The following is a 21,702-nucleotide window of genomic DNA, read 5'->3' on the forward strand; positions in this document are numbered from 1 at the left end:
CACACAGAAAGTGAGAGAAGATAGCCCCCATTTCTTCTTCATCGGGATGTATTTTTCTCCCTAAATGTTATTTTAATGGTTGGGGTAATTTGCTTTTTTTTTTTTGGTCATGCCGCATGGCTTGCAGAATCTTAGTTCCCCAACCAGGAAATGAACCCAGGCCATGGTAGTGAAAGCACAAATCCTAATCCCTGGACTGCCAGGGAACTCACACAGATAATCTGGCTTTAACAAAAGTCTGAATTGCACTTTCTCTGAATTTCCCAATCCTTTTATTTTCCACCCCAGATTCCTATGCCATTTTTTCTTTGACTGCCTTTTCCTCTGAACTGTTTGAAGTCTACATATCAATACTTCTCCCATCCTATCAGGAATACAAATTTTAAAAGGTTTTTTCACTTAGGAGTAGATTAGTACCCCCATATCCTTTAGGGCACTGTATCAAAACATAATAATAAAAGAAAATGACAAAGTGAACCATAAACATGATTTGCTGAAAATATCTGGGTTGCAAAAACAGTATACTGCAAACTTGTAAATAGTTATTATTCTTAAGAATATAATGGGTAAAAATATATTACCCATTAATACAAAGGAAAAACTTTATACACTAAACTGTGGAAATGTATTAATACATTAAATGTATTAATGTATTAATTCCCCAATAATTGGACTAATTATATATTTCTGCTAATAGTTTAATGATTAAAAATCAATTATAAAAAGAAAGAAGAGTTTATGAAGAATAATTCTATTTTTTATTTAAAGAAGCATCTTCTATTTCTAATATGGAATATAAATACTTCATAAGTATTCAACAAATACTAAGTTAAGAGTGTTAAAAAATCACATATGTGGTAAAAACGGACACTACAAATTTTAATGTAAAAATATAAACATTCAGATGAAGAGGTTGGTAGCAAGATATATAACCACACTTAGAAAATATATTTCTTTTCCTATCTCTGTTACTCAAATACTGAAACTTTTTGTGAGTCAGTTAGCTTTTCAAAGTCTGTTTTTCTCTACCAGAATTGGACCTATCAGTGAGAAATGCATTGATGACTGACTAGAAAATTACTTTAAGTGTTCATGAACCTTGGTATCGCATCATCATCCTCTTTACTCTTCCATTTGCTCTGTTATCTTGTCATCAACAGAGACACTACTGAAAATCACTCTACTCTTTTTCACATCCCACCTCTTCTCTTTCATTTATTCAGCTTCAACAAGTCTTAAGTCAACATTTAGCCTTTTAGGGGCTAATAAACATATTCACCCAAAGAAAGTGATGGTACAGATGAAAGGTGAAGTTTTGGGATTCTTGGGGAAAAGATACCTCATACATACAAATGGATGTGTTTACAACTCGTTGTAAGTTAAGATTACAGAGGTCATTCTCTCTATGCTACATTTAACAGTTTTAGTAAAGACAGCTTTGTTTTCACATCAGTTTCTACACACAGGAATGTTATGATAATGCCTGTTTTGTTTTTTTTTTTCACTTACTAAAGAAAAAAAGTTAAAGTACTTTCTCTCCATTTTTCCATTGACTAAAAGAGGTGTCACCTTTTTATATTTTACTTTGGAAAAGAAAGGCTCATCAAAATTAAAATGACCTTAGCCTAGGACCATTATAAAACACATACATTTGCCCCCAAAGATCTCTGAGTAGTAGTAGTAGTAATGAAAGTCTCTCAGTCATGTCAGACTCTTTGCGACCCCATGGACTATACAGTCCATGGAATTCTCTAGGCCAGAATACTGGGTAGCCTTTCCCTTCTTCAGGGGATCTTTCCAACCCAGGGATTAAACCCAGATCTCCCACATTTCAGGCAGATTCTTCATCAGCTGAGCCACAAGAAAAGCGTAAAAATACTGGAGTGGGTAGCCTATCCCTTATCCAGAGGATCTTCCCAACCCAGGAATTGAACTGGGGTGTCCTGCATTGCAGGCAGATTCTTTACCAACTGAGAGGGAAGCCCCAAAGATCTCTGAAGTCCTGGTTAAATCTCTTTCTCTGACCAGCATGTCTCACACAGAGCTAATGCTCAATGAATGTTGCTACTGAATAAGGACCTTTAAAAAAAATGGCAGTCCTGTGAGGGATAGACGAACTTGAACCAATAATTCCTTTTTTCATTCATTCACTCAACATTATTAAACATTTATAATAATATAATGCTTTCAGACATTCAATAAATACACAAACTGTGAAAACATAATATGGTAAGGAATATTTATACTTCCCTATTTTTTAGGAATTCTATTGCATACTTCACATATAGTTTTATGAATGTAAATGACCTTACCTCTCTTACAGATAGCTGCGGTGGGAAGGAGACTGACAATACCAAGTTGGTGAATTCAAACCCAGAGGCCTCAACCTTCTGGCACACCTAAAAAAGTATTACATAGAAAGTATTTATTTCATAAAAAAAGTGTTATACAGATTTCTAGGAACTGCTGAAAATTTTACAGGAATCTTCATAACTTGAATTTTTGGTCCAAGAGACAGCACTGCAAAACTTCTAAACTTTTGTCTTTGAGTAGGAAACTCTCACAAACATCCTGAAATCAAATATTTGATATCACGAGGCACCAAGATATCAAAGATATCTTGATATAATATCAAAAGCCAGGACTCACCTGCAGAATAATCTATTGAATGTCAAAATACTGTTCTAGTAAGTCACCTGATAATTCAGAAAAGATTTTAAACAAAATAGGCACTCTTAACACCTAGCAACAAAAAGCAATCTCACCTTCAATCATGTACCTTTCACAAAGCTGTAATACTCATCTTTTCTAGACACTGAGAGGTCTCAAAAAGAACTGTTTCTCTAACTCCTTAGCTATGTTAAACAGCAAAAGGGAAACTGCCATATTTTGTTCAATTGAACAGCACTCATAACAGAAATACATGAATACATACTTCATTGATTTTTTTCAGACATGTTGATAAAAAGGTAATTTGAGAATAGTAGACTTCGTTTTTTAAAAAATTTAAGAAAATATTCCAATGATCCATTTGTGTGAAACAAGTTAAAATGAATGGCATTCTTCCTTTGGATACAGGCCTTAGAACTGAAAATCTTTATATATTACACATTAATTTTAAAAAAACCAGTGTACCTTTTTAATGAACTCTTTTTCACAGAAATCTTGAAGAATTCCTAGGCATACATTGCATACATTTAAATTCGAGTTCTTGGAAGAACTGCTTCCATCTTCAGTCACTGAGAGCTTTCCCTCTCCATTTTGACTCAGACTATCCATCCCATCAATCTGATCTTCTGGTTCTTGGAGTCGAATTTTCTTGGGAGGAGGGTTTGGAACTTCAGAAACTAATTCATCTTCTTCAGCTTCCAGAAATTTTTGTAGTTCACGGAGCAACTCCTGAAAAGTTAATTAAAAAGAAAAAATAATGACTCTTTGACAATATCCTTAACAGGAATGAAAATTATGACATTTCATAGACTTATACAATGCTGCTTTACATCAATTCTGGAGCAATGAATTTGTTTTATATAACCAGCACTGGCTTTAGGGAGAATTTAGAAGAGATTTACCTAGTTCCTATAATATGTGCGTGAATATTTTTTCAAAAGGGTTTCATACATCAGAGGAGCTAAATTCTTAAATCTGAGATGGAAAAGCTCCATTAACAAATTTACTAATTTGATTTGTAGTTCTGCTTTGATGATTATTCACTTGTTAATTTCAGCAACACAAACAAACAAAACAAAAAACTTCAATTCTAATTATTAACAAGTAGAAATGCAAACTGAATTTCCATTCATGTTAGGTTATTTAATAATCTCACAACCATGAAAATCTCATATGTACAATGTTTAATATAAAATCTAAAAAATTTAAAAAAAAATCTAAAAAATTAGATTCAAAGTCTACTAAGTAAAAATAATTTCAAGGCAATCAACTACACAAAGGTAAACAGATGCTGGCAATGCTGAAATTTGGCATCATAATTACATACCACTAATAGGCAATTATTGAAAAAAGCTCTTTGCTACATTCTGATTTCCCTAATTTCTGTCACTCTTAGTATTGGAATGTAAATTGTGGCACTGCTTTCAAACCTTCTCATATTTCAGACATTCCACTCATCTAAATATTCAGAGGACTTTTCTTCTGTTTTGTCTAAATTAGGCAGATATTATTCAGTTGCTGAATAAATATCCCTTTGAAATTCACTCACATTACAATTTACTGACTCCAAAGGAAAAAATCCTTCACTCAAACAAATTTAATTCATTTTATTAAGACATTAGTTTTCCTATTAAATCTTTAACAGAGAAATATGTACTCATACATATATACACATACAGGTATATTATGGCCCACACAAACATGTTTATTATTACTGAAGATCTATAATGTCAATAAACATTGTACAGATATATTAATATGTATGTGCACATATATGATATGATTAGAAAATACCAAAATATAAGTATATTTACCCAATAAAGTCCTCAGATATTTTCATGTTTATTTACATAAAATGATATATTAGTTGGTAACACTAAGTCTCTATACAAAACTTACAACATATGTATAAAACAATGTATTTGAAAATAATTGAAGAGTTACATTAAACTCAATCTTACTACTTTGTAGTTATTATGCATATAAATGATACAGATATATTTATTTGTTATCATAGCATATGTACCATTTTCAGTTTTCAAAGTGTTTTCACATACGTTATTAGATATTGTCCCTTAAAATCCTGTGAGGTGGATGTTATCATCAATCCCATTTACAGAGGAGAAAACTGAAGCTGGAAAGTGGTGGAACTGGGGTTCAAATCCATGTCTTCTAGCTCCAAATTCTAGGCTTTGGATTCAGACAGACAGTTCATATCCTAGCTTGCTCACTTAATAGCTGTGTAACTTTGGGCAGGTTGCTTAACCTCTCTGTGTCTCAGTTTCGTCATCTGAAAATAGAGATAATCATAGTATGTACTTACCTGATAGGTTATTATGAGGATTATATGAGCACTTGACATATAAAAATGTATATGAATACCGGACATAATTACTAATTTCCAAGATAATAGAAATGATTAATACATAGAAGGAATGACCGCTGTTGCTAACTCCTGGGAAATTTTTTTTCTGTCTGTGACATGTGCAGCATGTGGGATCTTAGTTCCCCAACCAGGGATTGAACCCATGCCCCCTGAAATGGAAGCACAAATTCTTAACCACTAGACAGCCAGGGAAGTCTCTGGGAAATTTTTTTTTAATTATAGGAAACTGAGCGTGCAGGCACACATGTGTGTGAATTTGTACTGCTTATATAAGTACATATTTATATACATATATAATTACTATCTGCCTCTTAAATGAATATCACTATTAGAGTAAAATATATTTCACAAAATGTTATATATCTTATATGAAATATTCTATAAAATGTCAAAGCTCTCTGTATATTACCATAAATGTCAAAGACCTCAGTATATTACTTTTTTGTTATGAATAGCAGCAAGTGATGATAGATGATAAGCATTTACTTCTAGAAAGTTACAAGTACCCCTACTTAAATACAAGTGGTAAAACAGAAAAAGAAAAAAAAGCAACCAAACTCATAATGCTTCCACCCCCTTCTGTTATGTTTTACTAAAATCTGGTGAGAAACACTATTTTGTGATATTCTGTCTAGATAGTCTTTAGGAAAGGTCTATGCAACATTAAATGTACCAGGAAATTGCTCCACAAAGATCCTACTATATTAAATGCTACATATAATCACTTAAGAAGGAACTTACATTTATATGGTAATGGAAATTCTAAAATTATCATTATCAGTAATTATTTCATTACAGTTTTTTAATGAAGATACTTGCTCTCAAATACACAGGTACTGACTTTAAAAATAGAGACCCTTTCTTAACTTTAGAAAGAAAGAAAATACCTTGTAGGGAAGTTTGTATGGTGCATGAAAATCCACACCACAGAATCTGAAGATACATCTTGGACAGGTACCAGTACTGAGCAACAACTGGGCCACATGCTTGTTTTCCACAGTCAGAGGAAACATATTCAGTAATTGCAACTAGAAAAGAATAAGTAAAACTAATGAGCATCTTTTGTGCTTTACTTTCACAGACAAATATACGGTCACCTTTAAGGATAAGACTCTTCAAGGATAAAAAGTTCATATTTGGAAATCACTATTTGGTACTCTCCAATAACGTTGCTTTCATTACATCCATATTGAAACATAAACTCGAACCAATTTATTAGATGGATCAGGTAAAAGTTTCTAGTTGTCGAGGATTCAACATTCTAGATTATGATAAGTGCATCAACATAACTAAATCAATCAAAAGAAATAAAAGTAAAACAAATAAAATATGGTTGTCTCTGAGGAGGATAATGAAAACAAGAATAAAGACTGTAATTCTGCTTTTTATTTTGTACCATTCAGTACTGTTTGAGAACACAGAGTAGTAAATTCGATCAACTTTACTCTTAGAAATCAAAAATGAGTCTGCTAGCAGTTTCCCTGGTGGTTCAGTGGTAAAGAATCTGCCTGCCAATGCAGGAGAAACAGTTTTGATTCCTGGTTCAGGAAGATCACCACGCTGCAAAGCAACTAAGCCCATGTGCCACAAGAGAGTAGTCCCCACTTGCCACAACCAGAGAAAAGCAGGTGCAGCAATGAAGACCCATACAGCCAAGAATAAATATTTTATATTTTTGCTAGAAAAAATAATCAGATCATTCTATGTTAGGTAATACTTGACTGACCTTAATGATAGATAAGCAGACAAGTATTCAAAATAAAATGATCAGTAGATTCAAAAATGTCAATTTTACTTTGATGAAATAATAACTAAAAAACAACCAACTATTAGCAAAGTGAGAATAATCTATTCTTTCCATACACAAGTAAAAATTCCAACAAAAACAAATTAAATGCAAAATATTTCAGAGTAATTGTTGTCTAAAACAACTCAATTTGAAAAAACTCACTTAGAAGTAAATACTCCATAGAGAATAAGCTCTTGTTGCCTGGAAGGAGGGGTAATAAAAATTAAATTATGAAATCATTCTTTTTGGGGGCAGGGTCTTCTGATTAATGAATCAGCTCACATTAATTTAAAATGAGGAACTAGTGATGTTTTATAAAACCATAATTGCAAGGTAATGGTACTGCTGCTGCTGCTAAGTCACTTCAGTCGTGTCCGACTCTGTGTGACCCCATAGATAGCAGCCCACCAGGCTCCCCCGTCCCTGGGATTCTCCAGGCAAGAACACTGGAGTGGGTTGCCATTTCCTTCTCCAATGCATGAAAATGAAAAGTGAAAGGGAAGTCACTCAGTCGTGTCCGACTCTTCGAGACCCCATGGACTGCAGCCCACCAGGCTCCTCCGTCCATGGGATTCTCCAGGCAAGAGTACTGGAGTGGGGTGCCATTGCCTTCTCCCAGTAATGGTACTGAGGTACTGATAAACAACTGGCACCTTTAATTTGTGCAATGTCATAATTCAAACGAACTTGCTTAATATGAGTGGGAGACTGAAGCTCTTACCAACTGCTTACTATGAAGATGTGACTCTTAGAATCAGTTTATGTTTTCTAACCTTTTAAACCCACTACTAAATGCAAGTTTCTAAATGTTTGTGGCCACTTATCAAGAGTAGATCCTTAACAGAAAATAATGAAGACAGGTAGATAGTTCTATGGAATTCTTAGAATTCCATAGAAACATAAAAATCAGTTGATCAGGCAAGACTACAAACAACAGATTGCCTGTGGCTGGGTTCTAATTCAGTTAAATATGTGCAGTTGGGAGGGAGAGGCAGGGAAGGAAATCAGGTCTGTCTGGACACACCAGTGAAAACTTTCAGACACCCAGATTGGGAAACACTGATTTAGGGTTGTCCAAGTAAATTGGAGCTTGGAAAGTAAAGAATTGGGCTGGAAGAAGCACAAGCTGGAAATCAAGATTGCCGGGAGAAATATCAATAACCTCAGATATGCAGATGACACCACCCTTGTGGCAGAAAGGGAAGAGGAACTAAAAAGCCTCTTGATGAAAGTGAAAGAGGAGAGTTAAAAAGTTGGCTTAAAGCTCAACATTCAGAAAACGAAGATCGTGGCATCTGGTCCTATCAATTCATGGGAAATGGATGGGGAAACAGTGGAAACAGTGGCAGACTTTATTTTGGGGGGCTCCAAAATCACTGCAGATGGTGATTGCAGCCATGAAATTAAAAGACACTCCTTGGAAGGAAAGTTATGACCAACCTAGATAGCATATTCAAAAGCAGAGACATTACTTTGCCAACAAAGATCTGTCTAGTCAAGGCTATGGTTTTTCCAGTAGTCATGTATGGATGTGAGAGTTGGACTGTGAAGAAAGCTGAGTGCCAAAAAATTGATGCTTTTGAACTGCAGTGTTGGAGAAGACTCTTGAGAGTCCCTTGGACTGCAAGGAGGTCCAACCAGTCCATTCTAAAGGAGATAAGCCCTGGGTGTTCTTTGGAGGGAATGATGCTAAAGCTGAAACTCCAGTACTTTGGTCACCTCATGTGAAGAGTTGACTCATTGGAAAAGACTCTGATGCTGGGACGGATTCGGGGCAGGAGGAGAAGGGGACGACAGAGGATGAGACGGCTGGATGGCATCACCGACTCGATGGACGTGAGTCTGAGTGAACTCAGGGAGTTGGTGATGGACAGGGAGGCCTGGCGTGCTGCAATTCAAGGGGTCGCAAAGAGTCGGACACGACTGAGTGACTGAACTGAACTGAAGTAAAGAGTATGTGGAGAACACTCTTTACAAAAAGAAGCTCTGTGTGACCATTATTTACAAAAGATCTGAATCTCTTCCCCTAGCCCATTTAATCTAACAGTTTGGTGCTGTTAGAGAAGGGGTTGGCATTCTTTAAGAAGCTGATTGTCAGCATTTAAAGTGTATCCCTGATGCACTGGCCTCACAGAGAAACTGTCTCTATCTTGCCCCTTTATCTTTTCTCCTTTCCATTAGCTAAGGTTAAGGATTTCATTTAATTGAGAATTAAGCTTTAATTAGAAAGAGAAACAAATAAACCCTCCTGACCAAAAAAAAAAAAAAAAAAAATCCATGAGTGATGTTTAAAAAGGACACTTTGTACCGAGTGGAGACTTTACTCTTTGTTAAAATGTATGTTTTACCTTTCCTTTGGCTTAAAGACAATGTTTGTTCCTCTAGTGGGTTGACTAGAATGAAAGTATCAGGCAAGTCAATAAATGACACATCATAATCTCTTAGCTCTAAAAAATTCTCAAACCTGTTTAGAATTAGGAAAACTCCCGACTTGAGTAATTTGAAGAGGTCTTAAAAAGCAGAACAAAACCCTCTTCTGTAATTACGTTAGTGGATTTAGAAACTTCTCAAGATCATTTTTGGCAACCCACTCCAGTGTTCTTGCCTGGAGAATCCCAGGGACGGGGAAGCCTGGTGGGCTGCCGTCTATGGGGTCGCACAGAGTTGGACACGACTGAAGGGACTTAGCAGTAGCAGCAGCAGCAGCAAGATCATTTTTATATGGCAACCATCTAGCGACTTCCCAAGCATGTTAACACTGTTGGGAGAAAATAGGCTGTGCCTTAAATTTGGATTCAAGTGTACAGCGCTGAAATGATAGGATTTCATAAAACATGAGAAATCAGTTATTGCATATTAGATTTCTTCTCTTTGAAGGCAAGCCTTGAGAAATACATCCCGTGCTGTACGGTCTTCATTGTTGGTTGCCTTCAAGATAGTTGCTTTTAGTTTACGTGTGTACACAAACAACTGGAACATATTGCAACAGAACCTCTTCCCAGGTGTCAGGATCCCTAGAGTCTCTTCTCCATAAACCAGCGGTAACTCGCCCGGTCCCTGGTTTACTAGAAGAGAGGATGAATTTTCTCTTCACATCTCCGACGATTACAGAAATTATTTATGGCAAAGGAGCAGGCAAAATACCCAGGCTGAGTCTCACATCCTGGGAACTTTTAAAACTCATTTTCATACAGAAGGGGGTCAATTCGTTTTGTGGGGTGGGGTGTGGATTTTTTAAATAAGGAGATGCTCGTAACTTCATCGCGCTACCGATACGCTCTGCAGTGGAATCTAATTTCTGGAAAGTTCATCCCCAGGTCTAACCTCGAGTCTTCGGCCATCAAGCAAGCCCTTCTCCCCTTCACTCAGATCCAAAAAACTTCCCACGCACCCCTTCTTGCTATCAAAGCTTCTCCAGAAGGAAGGCAACGATCCCCTGCATCCACACCTCTCCGGCACCCAGTCCGCAACCCCTCACCTCAGACCTCCTAGCCTCACCTTCTCCCAGGACGCCGGAGCCTGAAATTTAACCCCTTCCAGCCCTTGGAGAGAACGGGGAAGACTAAAGACAACGCACCTATTGCGTCTAGCAATTCTGTTCCCCGAGGAAACAAGAGCTTTAGAACGAAAGTACCAGGTCTCTCACGCGAGGACTGAGAGAACTCTCTCTCCCCTGCATGTTGGCAAGGAAATCAGTCAAGATGCCTGGCCAGTCGCAACACACCCTGCCTCCTTCGCGGGGGGAGAAGTGCGTGGAGCATTACTCCGGGAGGGTGCGGGACTTGTCCCAAGGAAGCCTCCGTGGGACTCCGACGTCTGGGGCACTGTAGCCGCTGCCGGAAATATCGATGAACTCTTATCCTCGGTTTAGAATGGAAATTCTTTCTAGGACAAATAAAAAGAGATCATTTCTTCCCATGGATTAGTGGTATAGACCTAGACTGTAATCCCAAGCAGCAAAGCACCACGAGCCACATCCTGACTTCAGGGGCGGTCCGGGTGGAGGGCTCGGCGCTCTGCAAGTTGTGCCTGGCGTTCAAGCGGCCGGTGTCCCGGGGCCTGGAGAGTCCCAGTTCCGAGCGGGAGCTGAGAGGAGGCGGAGATGGCGTCCCAGCCGCCACCTCCCCCGAAACCCTGGGAGACCCGCCGGATTCCGGGGACTGGGCCGGGACCAGGACCCGGCCCCACTTTCCAGTGAGTGTGCGATTCTTCAGGCCGCGAGTTTTGTGGGCCGCAGCGCGGACTTGGCAGGAGGCGGTTGTGGCCGTTGTTGGTGCTCAGGTGTCCCCTCCCCCTCTCCACCAGCTCCCACCCGCACCCTTTCGGGGGTCGAGGTGCAGCCGGGGCGTCTGCAGGGGTAGTTTCGGTGTCAGACAGCTGTTTCTGATTCGGCAGCTCTCGATAGCGACGTTTTCCAGGGGGTGCCTGTGCGCCTGTGTGGGTGTGGGTGCTCGGAAGCAAGGGGCAGGTACCTTTCTCTTTTCAGTGTCCCTTCTCTTTGAGGGACACTGAACTGCTTGATTCTTTTTCCTCCGCCATCTCCACCTTAAAGAGACTTTCGGTCCTTTGTAGGTGAGAGAGACATTTGCCCAGCCCCTCTCATTAGGGAGCAAAGTCTCTGAAGCCTTTAACCATCTCTCTACAAGTTGGTGAAAGCCCAAAAGGTCACTTTTACGCAACTACAACTCAAGCCTGTGCTCTGCGTTCTTTCCCAGCATAACCCAGCCTTGTTTCGGATAGAGATTGGTGAAAGCAACTTGAAAGCGGGAGTTCAAAACTGAGGCCTAACGGTGGCCTTTGTGTGCTACATAGCGAGTGGTTTTTTTTTTCTAAGGCCTATGGTTTTTTTATTTTAATCAGTGTTAAATGAATCTACAACTCAAAAAAGGTTAAAATAGAATTAAAGAGGAGAATTTCACGGCCTGTGTGATATGTGTTGGGTGGATCGGGACTTCTTTTTAATTTTTTAAAATTTTATATTATAGTTTTATTTTATTTTGGAACATAACAACAGTGTTGTGTTAGTTTCAGGTGTACAGCAAAGTGATTCAGTCATACATATACATGTGTCCTTTTTCACATTCTTTTCCCATTTAGGTTATTTCAGAATATTAAGCAGTTTTCTCTGTGCTGTACAGTAGATCCTTGTTGATTATCTAAATACAGCAGTGTGTACATATCAGTCCCAGACTCCCAATCTATTCCTCCCCCACACCCTTCGCCCCTGGTAACCATAAGTTCGTTCTCTAAGTCTGTGGATCTGGACATCTTAATTCAGATGGTGAGACTGGAATGTCAGATCACCTACTATGGTATGTTTCTTTACATAGAAATCGTGAACATACTGGAATGAATTTCTGCTATGTTCTGAAATCTAGTTATCTTTTATTAAGATGTTTGAGCACAATTGCTACTTTATTTAATAATGATAGGCACATAAGTAATAAGGTTTAATTATGCTGTTAAGCTGGGTGACACCTTCTGCTATCTTTTTTATGAATGGTTGACTCTCTTTAAAAATTTGGACTGCTCTTAGGAAGAGCAAACTTTTATTCTTGCTTCTGGTTAAGTTCTGTTTATGTAAAATTAACCATTTTCCCACTTTTTAAGAAAATGTGAATTGTAATATGTTAAACACCTAGAGACTGGTAGAGACTAAGATGATAAATACTCATGTATTAACTCCCAGCTTTAAGCAGTTAGTAACATTTTGCCAGATTTGCCACAGGTCTTTTACAAAATAAAAATTAGAGCAACGGTTAAACCCTCCCATTCTTCTTTCCTACAGTAACTACTGTCCCTATTTGGTGTTTACTGTGCATAATGTTTTTGTTAGAGGAGGAAATGGCAACCCACTCCAGTATTCTTGCCCAGGAAGTCCCGTGGACAGAGAAGCCTGGTGGGCTACAGTCCATGGGGGTCTCAAGAGTTGGACACAACTTAGGAACTAAACCACACCACCAATGTTTTTATACTTTAGTATTTGGGTTTGTGTGTACATTACATATGTATGTATGTATTATTTAGTGTATTTTTAAACTTCGAATAAATATTATCAAACTGTATGTTTGCATAGTGTTTTTCCACTAAGTATTATTTGAAATTTATCTTTTTCATTCATATAAGCTGTACAGGCATACCTGGGAGATATTGCAGATTGGGCTCCAGACCACTGCAATAAGTGGAATATTGTAGTAAAGCAAGTCGCATGAGTTTTTTGGTTTCCCAGTGCATATAAAAGTTATGTTTACACTCTATTGAAGTCTGTACAGTAGCATTTTGTCTAAAGAAATAATGTACATACCTTAAAGATACTTTATTACTAAAAAAAAATTGCAAACTATCATCTGAGCCTTCAACCAGTTGTAATCTTTTTGTTGGTAGAGGGTCTTATCCCCATTGCTGAAGGCTGGAGTGGTTGTGGCAGTTTTTAAAAATAAGAATGGTGAAGTTTGACACATTGGTTGACTTCCTTTCTCAAATATTTCTCTGTAGCATGCAATCCTATTTGATAGCATCTTACCCACAGTAGAACGTCTTTCAAAATTGGAGTAAATCCTCTCAAACTCTGATGCTGCTTTATCAACTAGATTTACATAATAGACTATATCCTTTGTTGTCATTTCACCAGTCTTCATGTCCTCACCAGGAGTGGATGCCATCTGAAGAAGCCACTTTCTTTGCTTATCCATAAGAAGCAGCTTTTCACACATTGAAGTCTAATCATGAGGTTACAGCAATAAAGTTACATCTTTAGGCTCCACTTTAGTTCTCTTGCTATTTCCAACATATCTGCAGTTACTCTTTTCACTGAAGTTTTGGGGCTGCTCAAAGACATCCATGAAGATTGGAATCATCTGCTTCCAAACTCCTGTTAAAATTGATATTTTGAACTTGTCCCTGGTATCACAGATGTTTTTAATGGCATCTAAAAAGTGCCGTTAAGAAAACTTTTCAGAAAGGTTTTCAATTTACTTTGCCCAAGTCCATCATGGAAATCACTATCTATGGCAGCTATAGCCTTATGAGATTTATTTCTTAGATAATCAGACTTAAAAGTTGAAATGCCTCTTTGATACATGGGCTGCAGAATGGATATTTGTTAGCAGGCATGAAAACAACATTACTCTGGTACAATTCTGTCACCTCTTGGGTAACCACTTGCGTTGTCATTGAGCAGTAATACGAAAGGAATCTTTTTTTCTGAGCACGAGGTCTCCACAGTGGTCTTAAAAATTTTTAGTAAACCATATTGTTAACAGTTACGCTGTAGTGCAGACTTTGTTGTTCCACTGATAACAGCATAGGCAGAGTAGATTTAGCATAATTCTTAAAGATCTTAGGATTTTCAGAATGGTAAATGAGCATTGGTTTCACCTTCAAGTCACCAGCTGTATTAGCCCCTAACAGATTGTTCTTTGAGGCTTTGAAGCCTGATACTGACTTCCCTCTGATTATGAAAGTCCTAAATGGCATCTTCTTTCCATAAAAGGCTGTTTTTTGTCTGCATTGAAAATCTATTATTTAGCATTGCCACGTTCATTAATGGATAACTTGCTAGAGTGTTTGCATTAGCACTTGCAGCTTTATCTTCCACTCCCTTGTTATAGAGACAGCTTCTTTCCTTAAACCTTGTGAACCAACCTCTGCTAGCTTCAGAAGTTTCTTTGGCAGCTTCCTCACCTTTCTCATCCTTCACAGCATTGAAGAGTTAGGGCCTTGCTTTGGATTAGGTTTTGGCTTAAGGGAATATTAATGGCTGATTTGAGGTAGCCAGACTACTAAAACTTTTGTCGTATCAGCAGTAAGGTTGTTTCACTTTCTTATTCACATGTTCACTGGAGTAGCACTTTTAATATCCTCCAAGAACTTTTCCTTTGTATTCACAACTTGACTAACTGGTGTAAGAGGCCTAGCCCTTGGCTTGTCTTGGCTTTTGGCATGCCTTCCTCACTAAGCTTATTCATTTCTAACTTTTTTGTTTTCTAGAAAAATATTTATCTATTTATGTTAGCTGTATTAGGTCTTAGTTGTGTGGCAGCACATAGGATCTTCACTGTGGCACATGGATGTGTGGGCTTAGTTGCCTCTCAGCATGTGAGATCTTAGTTCCCCAACCAGGGATTGAACCCATGTCCCCGGCCTTGCAAGGCCAATTGTTATCCACTGTACCACCAGGGAAGCCCTCATTGCTAGCTTTTGATTTAAAGTTAGAGATTTGTGACTCTTCCTTTGACTTGAACACTTAGAAGCCGTTGTAGGGTTGTGGATTAGCCTAATTTCAACATTTTTATGTCTCAGAGAGTAAGAGGATCCTGCAAAGAGAGAGACTTTGGAGGAAAGGCTGGTCAGTGGAGCAGTCAGAACACAGACAACATATATTTTGACAGTTTGCTGTCTTATGAGTGCAGTTCTTGGTGTCCTAAAACAAGTAGTGTAGTAACATTTAAAGATCACTGATTTCCATAACAAATATAATAATAACAAAAAAGTTTGAAATATTGTGAGAGTTACCAAAATGTTACTCAGAGACACAAAGTGAGCAAATGCTGTTTAAAAAAAAAAAAAAAAAATTGGTGCAGACAGCCTGGGTGGAAGGGGTGTTTAGGGGAAAATGGATACATGTATATGTATGGCTGAGTCCCTTTGCTCTTCACCTGACACTACCACAACATTGTTAATTGGCTATACCCCAATACAAAATTTTAAAAAGTTTGGGGGGAAAATGGCGCAGATACCTAGTCTTGACGTGGGATTGCAACAAATCTTCAATTTGTACAACACACTGTATGCAAAACATGATAAAGCAAGGCTTTATAAAATGATGTATTCTTCTAGTATGTTTTAATTGCCATAGAATATTCTGTTATATAGGGGCTTTCCAGGTGACTCAGTGGTAAAGAATCTGTCTGCTAGTGCAGGAGATGCAAGTTTGATCACTGGGTTGGGAAGATCCCCTGGAGGAAGAAATGGCAATCCACTCCTTGCCTGGAAAATTCCACAGAGGAACCTGGTGGGCTACAGTCCATGGAGTGACAAGAGAGTCAGGCACGACTGAGCATACATATTCTGTTATATAGAAGTAAACTGTGTATATATTAGAGAATTAGTTGTTTAAAGCTACTACTACTTTCAGTAAGCATTCTGTGTCTTTCTCCTTGTTCACATTTCCATGAGGTTTTCTGAGAGGTGAGTTACTTAGTTGGAAGAGTATGCTTATCTTCCACTGTTGACTATTACCATGATGCTCCTCAAAGTGGTTGTATACCAATTTTTACATTTTCACTAGCAAGGTATTCTGTTTCTCTATATTTTTTCCAACACTTGATATTATTTTATAGTACTATATTTATGAATCTAATGTGTGTGAAATTATATTTAATTTGCACTTCTCTGATGATAAAATTTAGGATCTGTTTTATATTTCTGGCTTTTCTGGTGGATCAGACAGTAAAGAATCTGTCTGCAATGCAGGAGACCCCAGTTTGATCCCTGGGTCAGGAAGATCTCTGGAGGAAGAAATGGCAACCCATTCCAGTACTCTTGCCTGGAGAATTCCATGCACAGAGAAGCCTGGTGGGCTATAGTCCATGGGGTCACAAAGAGTCAGACACGACTGAAGTAACTTAGCACACAGCACATGATATGTTCTGTTGTGCTATTTATCTATACTTATGCTAACACCGGAGAAGGCAGTGGTACCCCACTCCAGTACTCTTGCCTGGAAAATCCCATGGACGGAGGAGCCTGGAAGGCTGCAGTCCATGGGGTTGCTAAGAGTCGAGCACGACAGAGCGACTTCACTTTCACTTTTCACTTTCATGCATTGGAGAAATGGCAACCCACTCCAGTGTTCTTGCCTGGAGAATCCCAGGGACTGGGGAGCCTGGTGGGCTGCCGTCTATGGGGTTGCACAGAGTCAAACAAGACTGAAGCGATTTAGCAGCAACAGCAGCATGCTAACACCACGCTGTCTTTATAATAAGTTTTTATATTTGGTTTGTCAGGATCCTTCATGCATTGCTGTACTTCATAATTGCTTTTGTTACATTTAGCATTTATAAAAAGACTTACTAGGATTTTTTTATTAGAACTTTATATTTTATTGGAAATTCCATTTATAGGTAAGTAAGTCTTTTCATCCATGATTATTGTGTAAGGTGAAATTGGTGAAAATTTTATCCCTTTTTTACCTTATGTAATGTTTTATTGTAGTTCCCATGAAGTTCTTCCCTATCCTTTATAACATACAGATATTATATCCAGCTTAATGTCAGACTCTTAATTTGCCCTGATGATTTGGTTGAAGTTTTTTAAATCCCATGTTGACAATCCTGTCATTTATAAATAAGCCAGCATAAATAGCCAACATCCTTGTATTGGTCCTAGACCTAATATTCCAGTTTCCTACGCAATGTTGTTCTTTACAGCATTGGAGTTTACTTCCATCATCAGTCATATGGGAAATAGATGGGGAAACAGTGGAAACAGTGTCAGACTTTATTTTTCTGGGCTCCAAAATCACTGCAGATGGTGATTGCAGCCATGAAATTAAAAGACACTTACTCCTTGGAAGGAAAGTTATGATCAACCTAGATAGCATATTCAAAAGCCGAGACATTACTTTGCCAACAAAGGTTTGTGTAGTCAAGGCTATGGTTTTTCCTGTGGTCATGTATGGATGTGAAAGTTGGACTGTGAAGAAGGCTGAGCACCGAAGAATTGATGCTTTTGAACTGTGGTGTTGGAGAAGACTCTTGAGAATCCCTTGGACTGCAAGGAGATCCAACCAGTCCATTCTGAAGGAGATCAGCCCTGGGATTTCTTTGGCAGGAATGATGCTAAAGCTGAAACTCCAGTACTTTGGCCACCTCATGCGAAGAGTTGACTCATTGGAAAAGACTCTGATGCTGGGAGGGATTGGGAGCAAGAGTAGAAGGGGACGACAGAGGATGAGATGGCTGGATGGCATCACTGACTCGATGGACATGAGTCTGAGTGAACTCCAGGAGTTGGTGTTGGACAGGGAGGCCTGGTGTGCTGCGATTCATGGGGTTGCAAAGAGTCGGACACGACTGAGCGACTGATCTGATTGTTTTTGCTTTGGCTCGGTCTCTTTGTTCTTTCCTGAGCTATTTCTCCACTCTTCTCCAGTAGCATATTGGGTAACTATCAATCTGGAGAGTTCATCTTTCAGTGTTATATCTTTTTGCCTTTTCGTGCTGTTCATGGGGTTCTCAAGGCAAGAATACTAAGGTGGCTTGCCATTCCCTTCTCCAGTGGACCATGTTTTGTCAGAACTCTCTGCCGTGACCTCTCTCGGGTGGCCCTATGTGACATGGTTCAGTTTCATTGAGTTAGACAAGGCTGTGCTCCATGTGATCAGTTTAGTTTTCTGTGCTTGTGGTTTTCATTCTGTCTGATAGACAAAGTGCCTGAAGAACTCTGGTTGGAGGGTCATAAAATTGTACAGGAGGCAGTGATCAAAACCATCCCCAAGAAGCAGAAATGCAAAAAGGTAAAATGGTTGTCTGAGGAGGCTTTACAAATAGCTGAGAAGAGAAGAGAAGCAAAAGGTAAAGGAGAAAAAGATATATCTGTCTGAATGCAGACTTCAAAAGAATAGCAAGGAGAAATAAGAAAGCCTTCCTCAGTGATCAATGCAAAGAAATAGAGGAAAACCATAGAATGGAAAAGATTAGCGATCTCTTCAAGAAAATTAGAGACACCAAGGGAACATTTCATGCAAAGATGGGCACAATAAAGGACAGAAACGGTATGGACCTAACAGAAGCAGAAGATATTAAGGAGAGGTGGCAAGAATACACAGAAGAACTATACAGAAAAGATCTTCATGACCCAGATAACCATGATGGTGTGATCACTCACCTACAGTCAGACATCCTGGAGTGGATCTCAAGTGGGCCTTAGAAAACATCACTACGAACAAAGCTAATTAGGTGATGGAATTCCAGCTTAATCTATTTTAAATCCTAAAAGGTGATGCTGTGAAAGTGGTGCACTGAATATGCCAGCAAATTTGGAAAACTCACCAGTGGCCACAGGACTGGAAAAGGTCAGTTTTCATCCCAGTCCCAAACAAAGGCAGTGCCCCCAAATGTTCAAACTACCGCACAATTGCACTTATCTCACACTCTAGCAAAGGAATGCTGAAAATTCTCCAAGCTGGTCTTCAACAGTGCATGAACCAAGAACTTCCAGATGTTCAAGCTGGATTTAGAAAAGGCAGAAGAACCAGAGATCAAATTGCCAACATCTGTTGAAACATCGAAAAAGCAAGAGAATTCCAGAAGAACATCTATTTCTGCTTTATTGACTATGCTAAAGCCTTTGATTGTGTGGATCACAACAAACTGTGGAAAATTCCTCAAGAGATGGAAATAACAACCACCTTGCCTGCCTCCTGAGAAACCTGTATGAAGGTCAAGAGGCAACAGCTAGAACCGGACATGGAACAATGAACTGGTTCCAAATTGGGGAAGGAGTATGTCAAGGCTGTATATTGTCATGCTGCTTATTTAACTTCTATTTAGAGTACATTATGCAAAATGCTGGGCTAACTGAAGCACAAGCTGGAGTCAGGATTGCCAGGAGAAATATCAATAATCTCACATATGCAGATGACACTACCCTTATGGCAGAAAGTGAAGAAGAACTAAAGAGCCTCTTGATGAAAGTGAAAGAAGAGAATGAAAAAGTTGGATCAACATTCAGAAAACTAAGATCATGGTATCTGGTCCCATCACTTTATGGCAAATAGATGGGGAAACAGTGGAAACAGCAAGAGACTATTTTCTTGGACTCCAAAATCACTGCAGATAGTGACTTCATGAAATTAAAAGACACTTGCTCCTTGGAAGAAAAGCTGTGATCAACCTTGCCAACATATTACAAAGCAGAGACAGTACTTTGCCAACAAAGGTCTGTATAATTAAAGCTCTGGTTTTTCCAGTAGTCATGTATGGATGTGAGAGTTGGACTGCGAAGAAAGCTGAGCGCTGAAGAATTGATGCTTTTGAACTGTGGTGTTGGAGAAGACTCTTGAGAGTCCCTTGGACTGCAAGGAGATCAAACCAGTCCATCCTAAAGGAAATGAGTCCTGAATATTCATTGGAAAGACTGATACTGAAGCTCCCAAAACTTTGGCCACCTGATGGGAAGAACTGACTCATTGGAAAAGACCTTTGATGCTGGGAAAGATTGAAGGCAGGAAGTGAAGGGGACGACAGAGGATGAGATGGTTGGATGGTATCACCGACTCGGTGGACATGAGTTTGAGCAAGCTCTGGGAGTTGATGATGGACAGGGAAGCCTGGCATGCTGCAGTCCATGGGGTTGCAAAGAGTTGGACATGAAAGAGCGACTGAACTGAACTTCTATTGGTCCAGGCTTTCATTAGAATTATTCTCAAGTCTTGCTATCAATTATGATGTTTGCTTTTTGTTTTTGATAGATAGCCAGCAAACTTCTATTTCATTACCTTGCTTGGATTTTTATTATGATGAGTAAATTTTATAAATTATTTTTATCTGTTGGGATATTTTGTGCTTTTATTTTATTATAACTGTTTGTTTTCTTGCATCACGTAATGGTCCAATATTGAATCATCTTTGCATTTCTGGATGAACTCTGCTTAATTTTAATTAAAAAAATACAATGTTGAAATATAATATTTTAAGATTTTGCATATATGTTCCTAGGTGAATTTGGCCTCTAATTTACTTTCTTTGTATCCTTCTGGTTTGGTATCAAAGTTTTAAAGCTACAGAAATTTTTCTTTGGAGTCTTAGTTTTTATTTCTTTACAGACTTTTCCTTAGCATTTTTCAAAATTTTGCCTGATACCTTCATTCTCTGCGGCTTTATTAGACTCTTTGTTGTTCAGTCACTAAGTCATGTCTGACTCTTTGTGACCATATGAAGTACAGCATGCCAGTCTCCCCTGTCCTTCACTATCTCCTGGAGTTTGCTCAGATTCATGTTCATTGAGTTAGTGATGCTATCTAACCATCTCATCCTTTGCTGCCCTCTTCTCCTCTTGCCTTCAGTCTTTCCTGACATCAGGGTCTTTTTCAATGAGTTGGCTCTTTGCATCAGGCGGCCAAAGTAGTGGAGCTTCAGCTTCAGCATCAGTCCTTCCAATGAATATTCAGGACTGATTTCCTTTAGGATTGACTGGTTTGATCTCCTTGCAGTCCAGGGTTCTCTCAAAAGTCTTCTCCAGCACTACAATGCAAAAGCATGTATTCTTCGGTCTTCAGCCTTCTTTATGGTCCAGCTCTTACCTACGTACATGACTACTGGGAAAACTATAAGTTTAACTATATGGACCTTTGTCAGCAAAGTGATGTCTCTGCTTTTTTTTTTTTTTTTCCCCTCCCCCCTCCCGTTCTGCTTTTTAATATGATGTTTAGGTTGGTCATAGCCTTCCTTCCAAGGAACAAGTGTCTTTTAATTTCATGGGTGCAGTCACCATCCACAGTGATTTTGGAGCCCAAGAAAAGAAAATCTATCACTGTTTCCACTTTTTCCCCATCTATTTGCCATGAAATGTTGGGACCAGATGCCATGATCTTAATTTTCTGAATGTTGAGCTTTAAGCCAACTTTTTCACTCTCCTCTTTCACTTCTATCAAGAGGCTCTTTAGTTCCTCTTCACTTTCTGCCATTAGCGTGGTATCATCTGCATATCTGAGGTTATTGATATTTCACCTGGCAATCTTGATTGCAGCTTGTGCTTCAGTCAGCCCAGCATTTCGCATGATATACTCTGCATAGAAGTTAAATAAGCAGGGTGACAATATATAGCCTTGACATATTTTTTTCCCAATTTGGAA

General features: G+C 38.7%; 2 protein-coding genes across 7 annotated transcripts in view; one reads left to right on the top strand and one right to left on the bottom strand.

Moving 5' to 3' along the window:
* PUS10 (pseudouridine synthase 10) overlaps positions 1 to 11,491 on the bottom strand; it is an 82,850-nt gene extending 71,359 nt beyond the window's left edge. For 2 of the 6 annotated variants that reach the window (XM_070798728.1, XM_070798725.1), the window contains exons 1-4: positions 10,344 to 10,416; positions 5,944 to 6,084; positions 3,136 to 3,399; positions 2,313 to 2,399 (exon numbers count right to left, since the gene is read on the bottom strand). In XM_070798728.1, coding sequence (XP_070654829.1) covers positions 2,313 to 2,399; positions 3,136 to 3,399; positions 5,944 to 6,069 — 477 coding nt within the window. In that variant the 5' untranslated portion in view covers positions 6,070 to 6,084; positions 10,344 to 10,416. The other 4 variants (XM_070798727.1, XM_070798726.1, XM_070798731.1 and 1 more) reach the window with 4 other exon arrangements.
* The window catches only part of PEX13 (peroxisomal biogenesis factor 13), a 33,043-nt gene continuing 22,223 nt past the window's right edge, over positions 10,883 to 21,702 (top strand). The window contains exon 1 of the mRNA XM_019970207.2: positions 10,883 to 11,039. Within this exon, the coding sequence (XP_019825766.2) occupies positions 10,948 to 11,039 (92 nt within the window). The 5' untranslated portion in view covers positions 10,883 to 10,947. The remainder of the gene's footprint in view (positions 11,040 to 21,702) is intronic.

Source organism: Bos indicus, chromosome 11, assembly GCF_029378745.1.
Source record: "Bos indicus isolate NIAB-ARS_2022 breed Sahiwal x Tharparkar chromosome 11, NIAB-ARS_B.indTharparkar_mat_pri_1.0, whole genome shotgun sequence".
Taxonomy (NCBI): Eukaryota; Metazoa; Chordata; class Mammalia; order Artiodactyla; family Bovidae; genus Bos; species Bos indicus.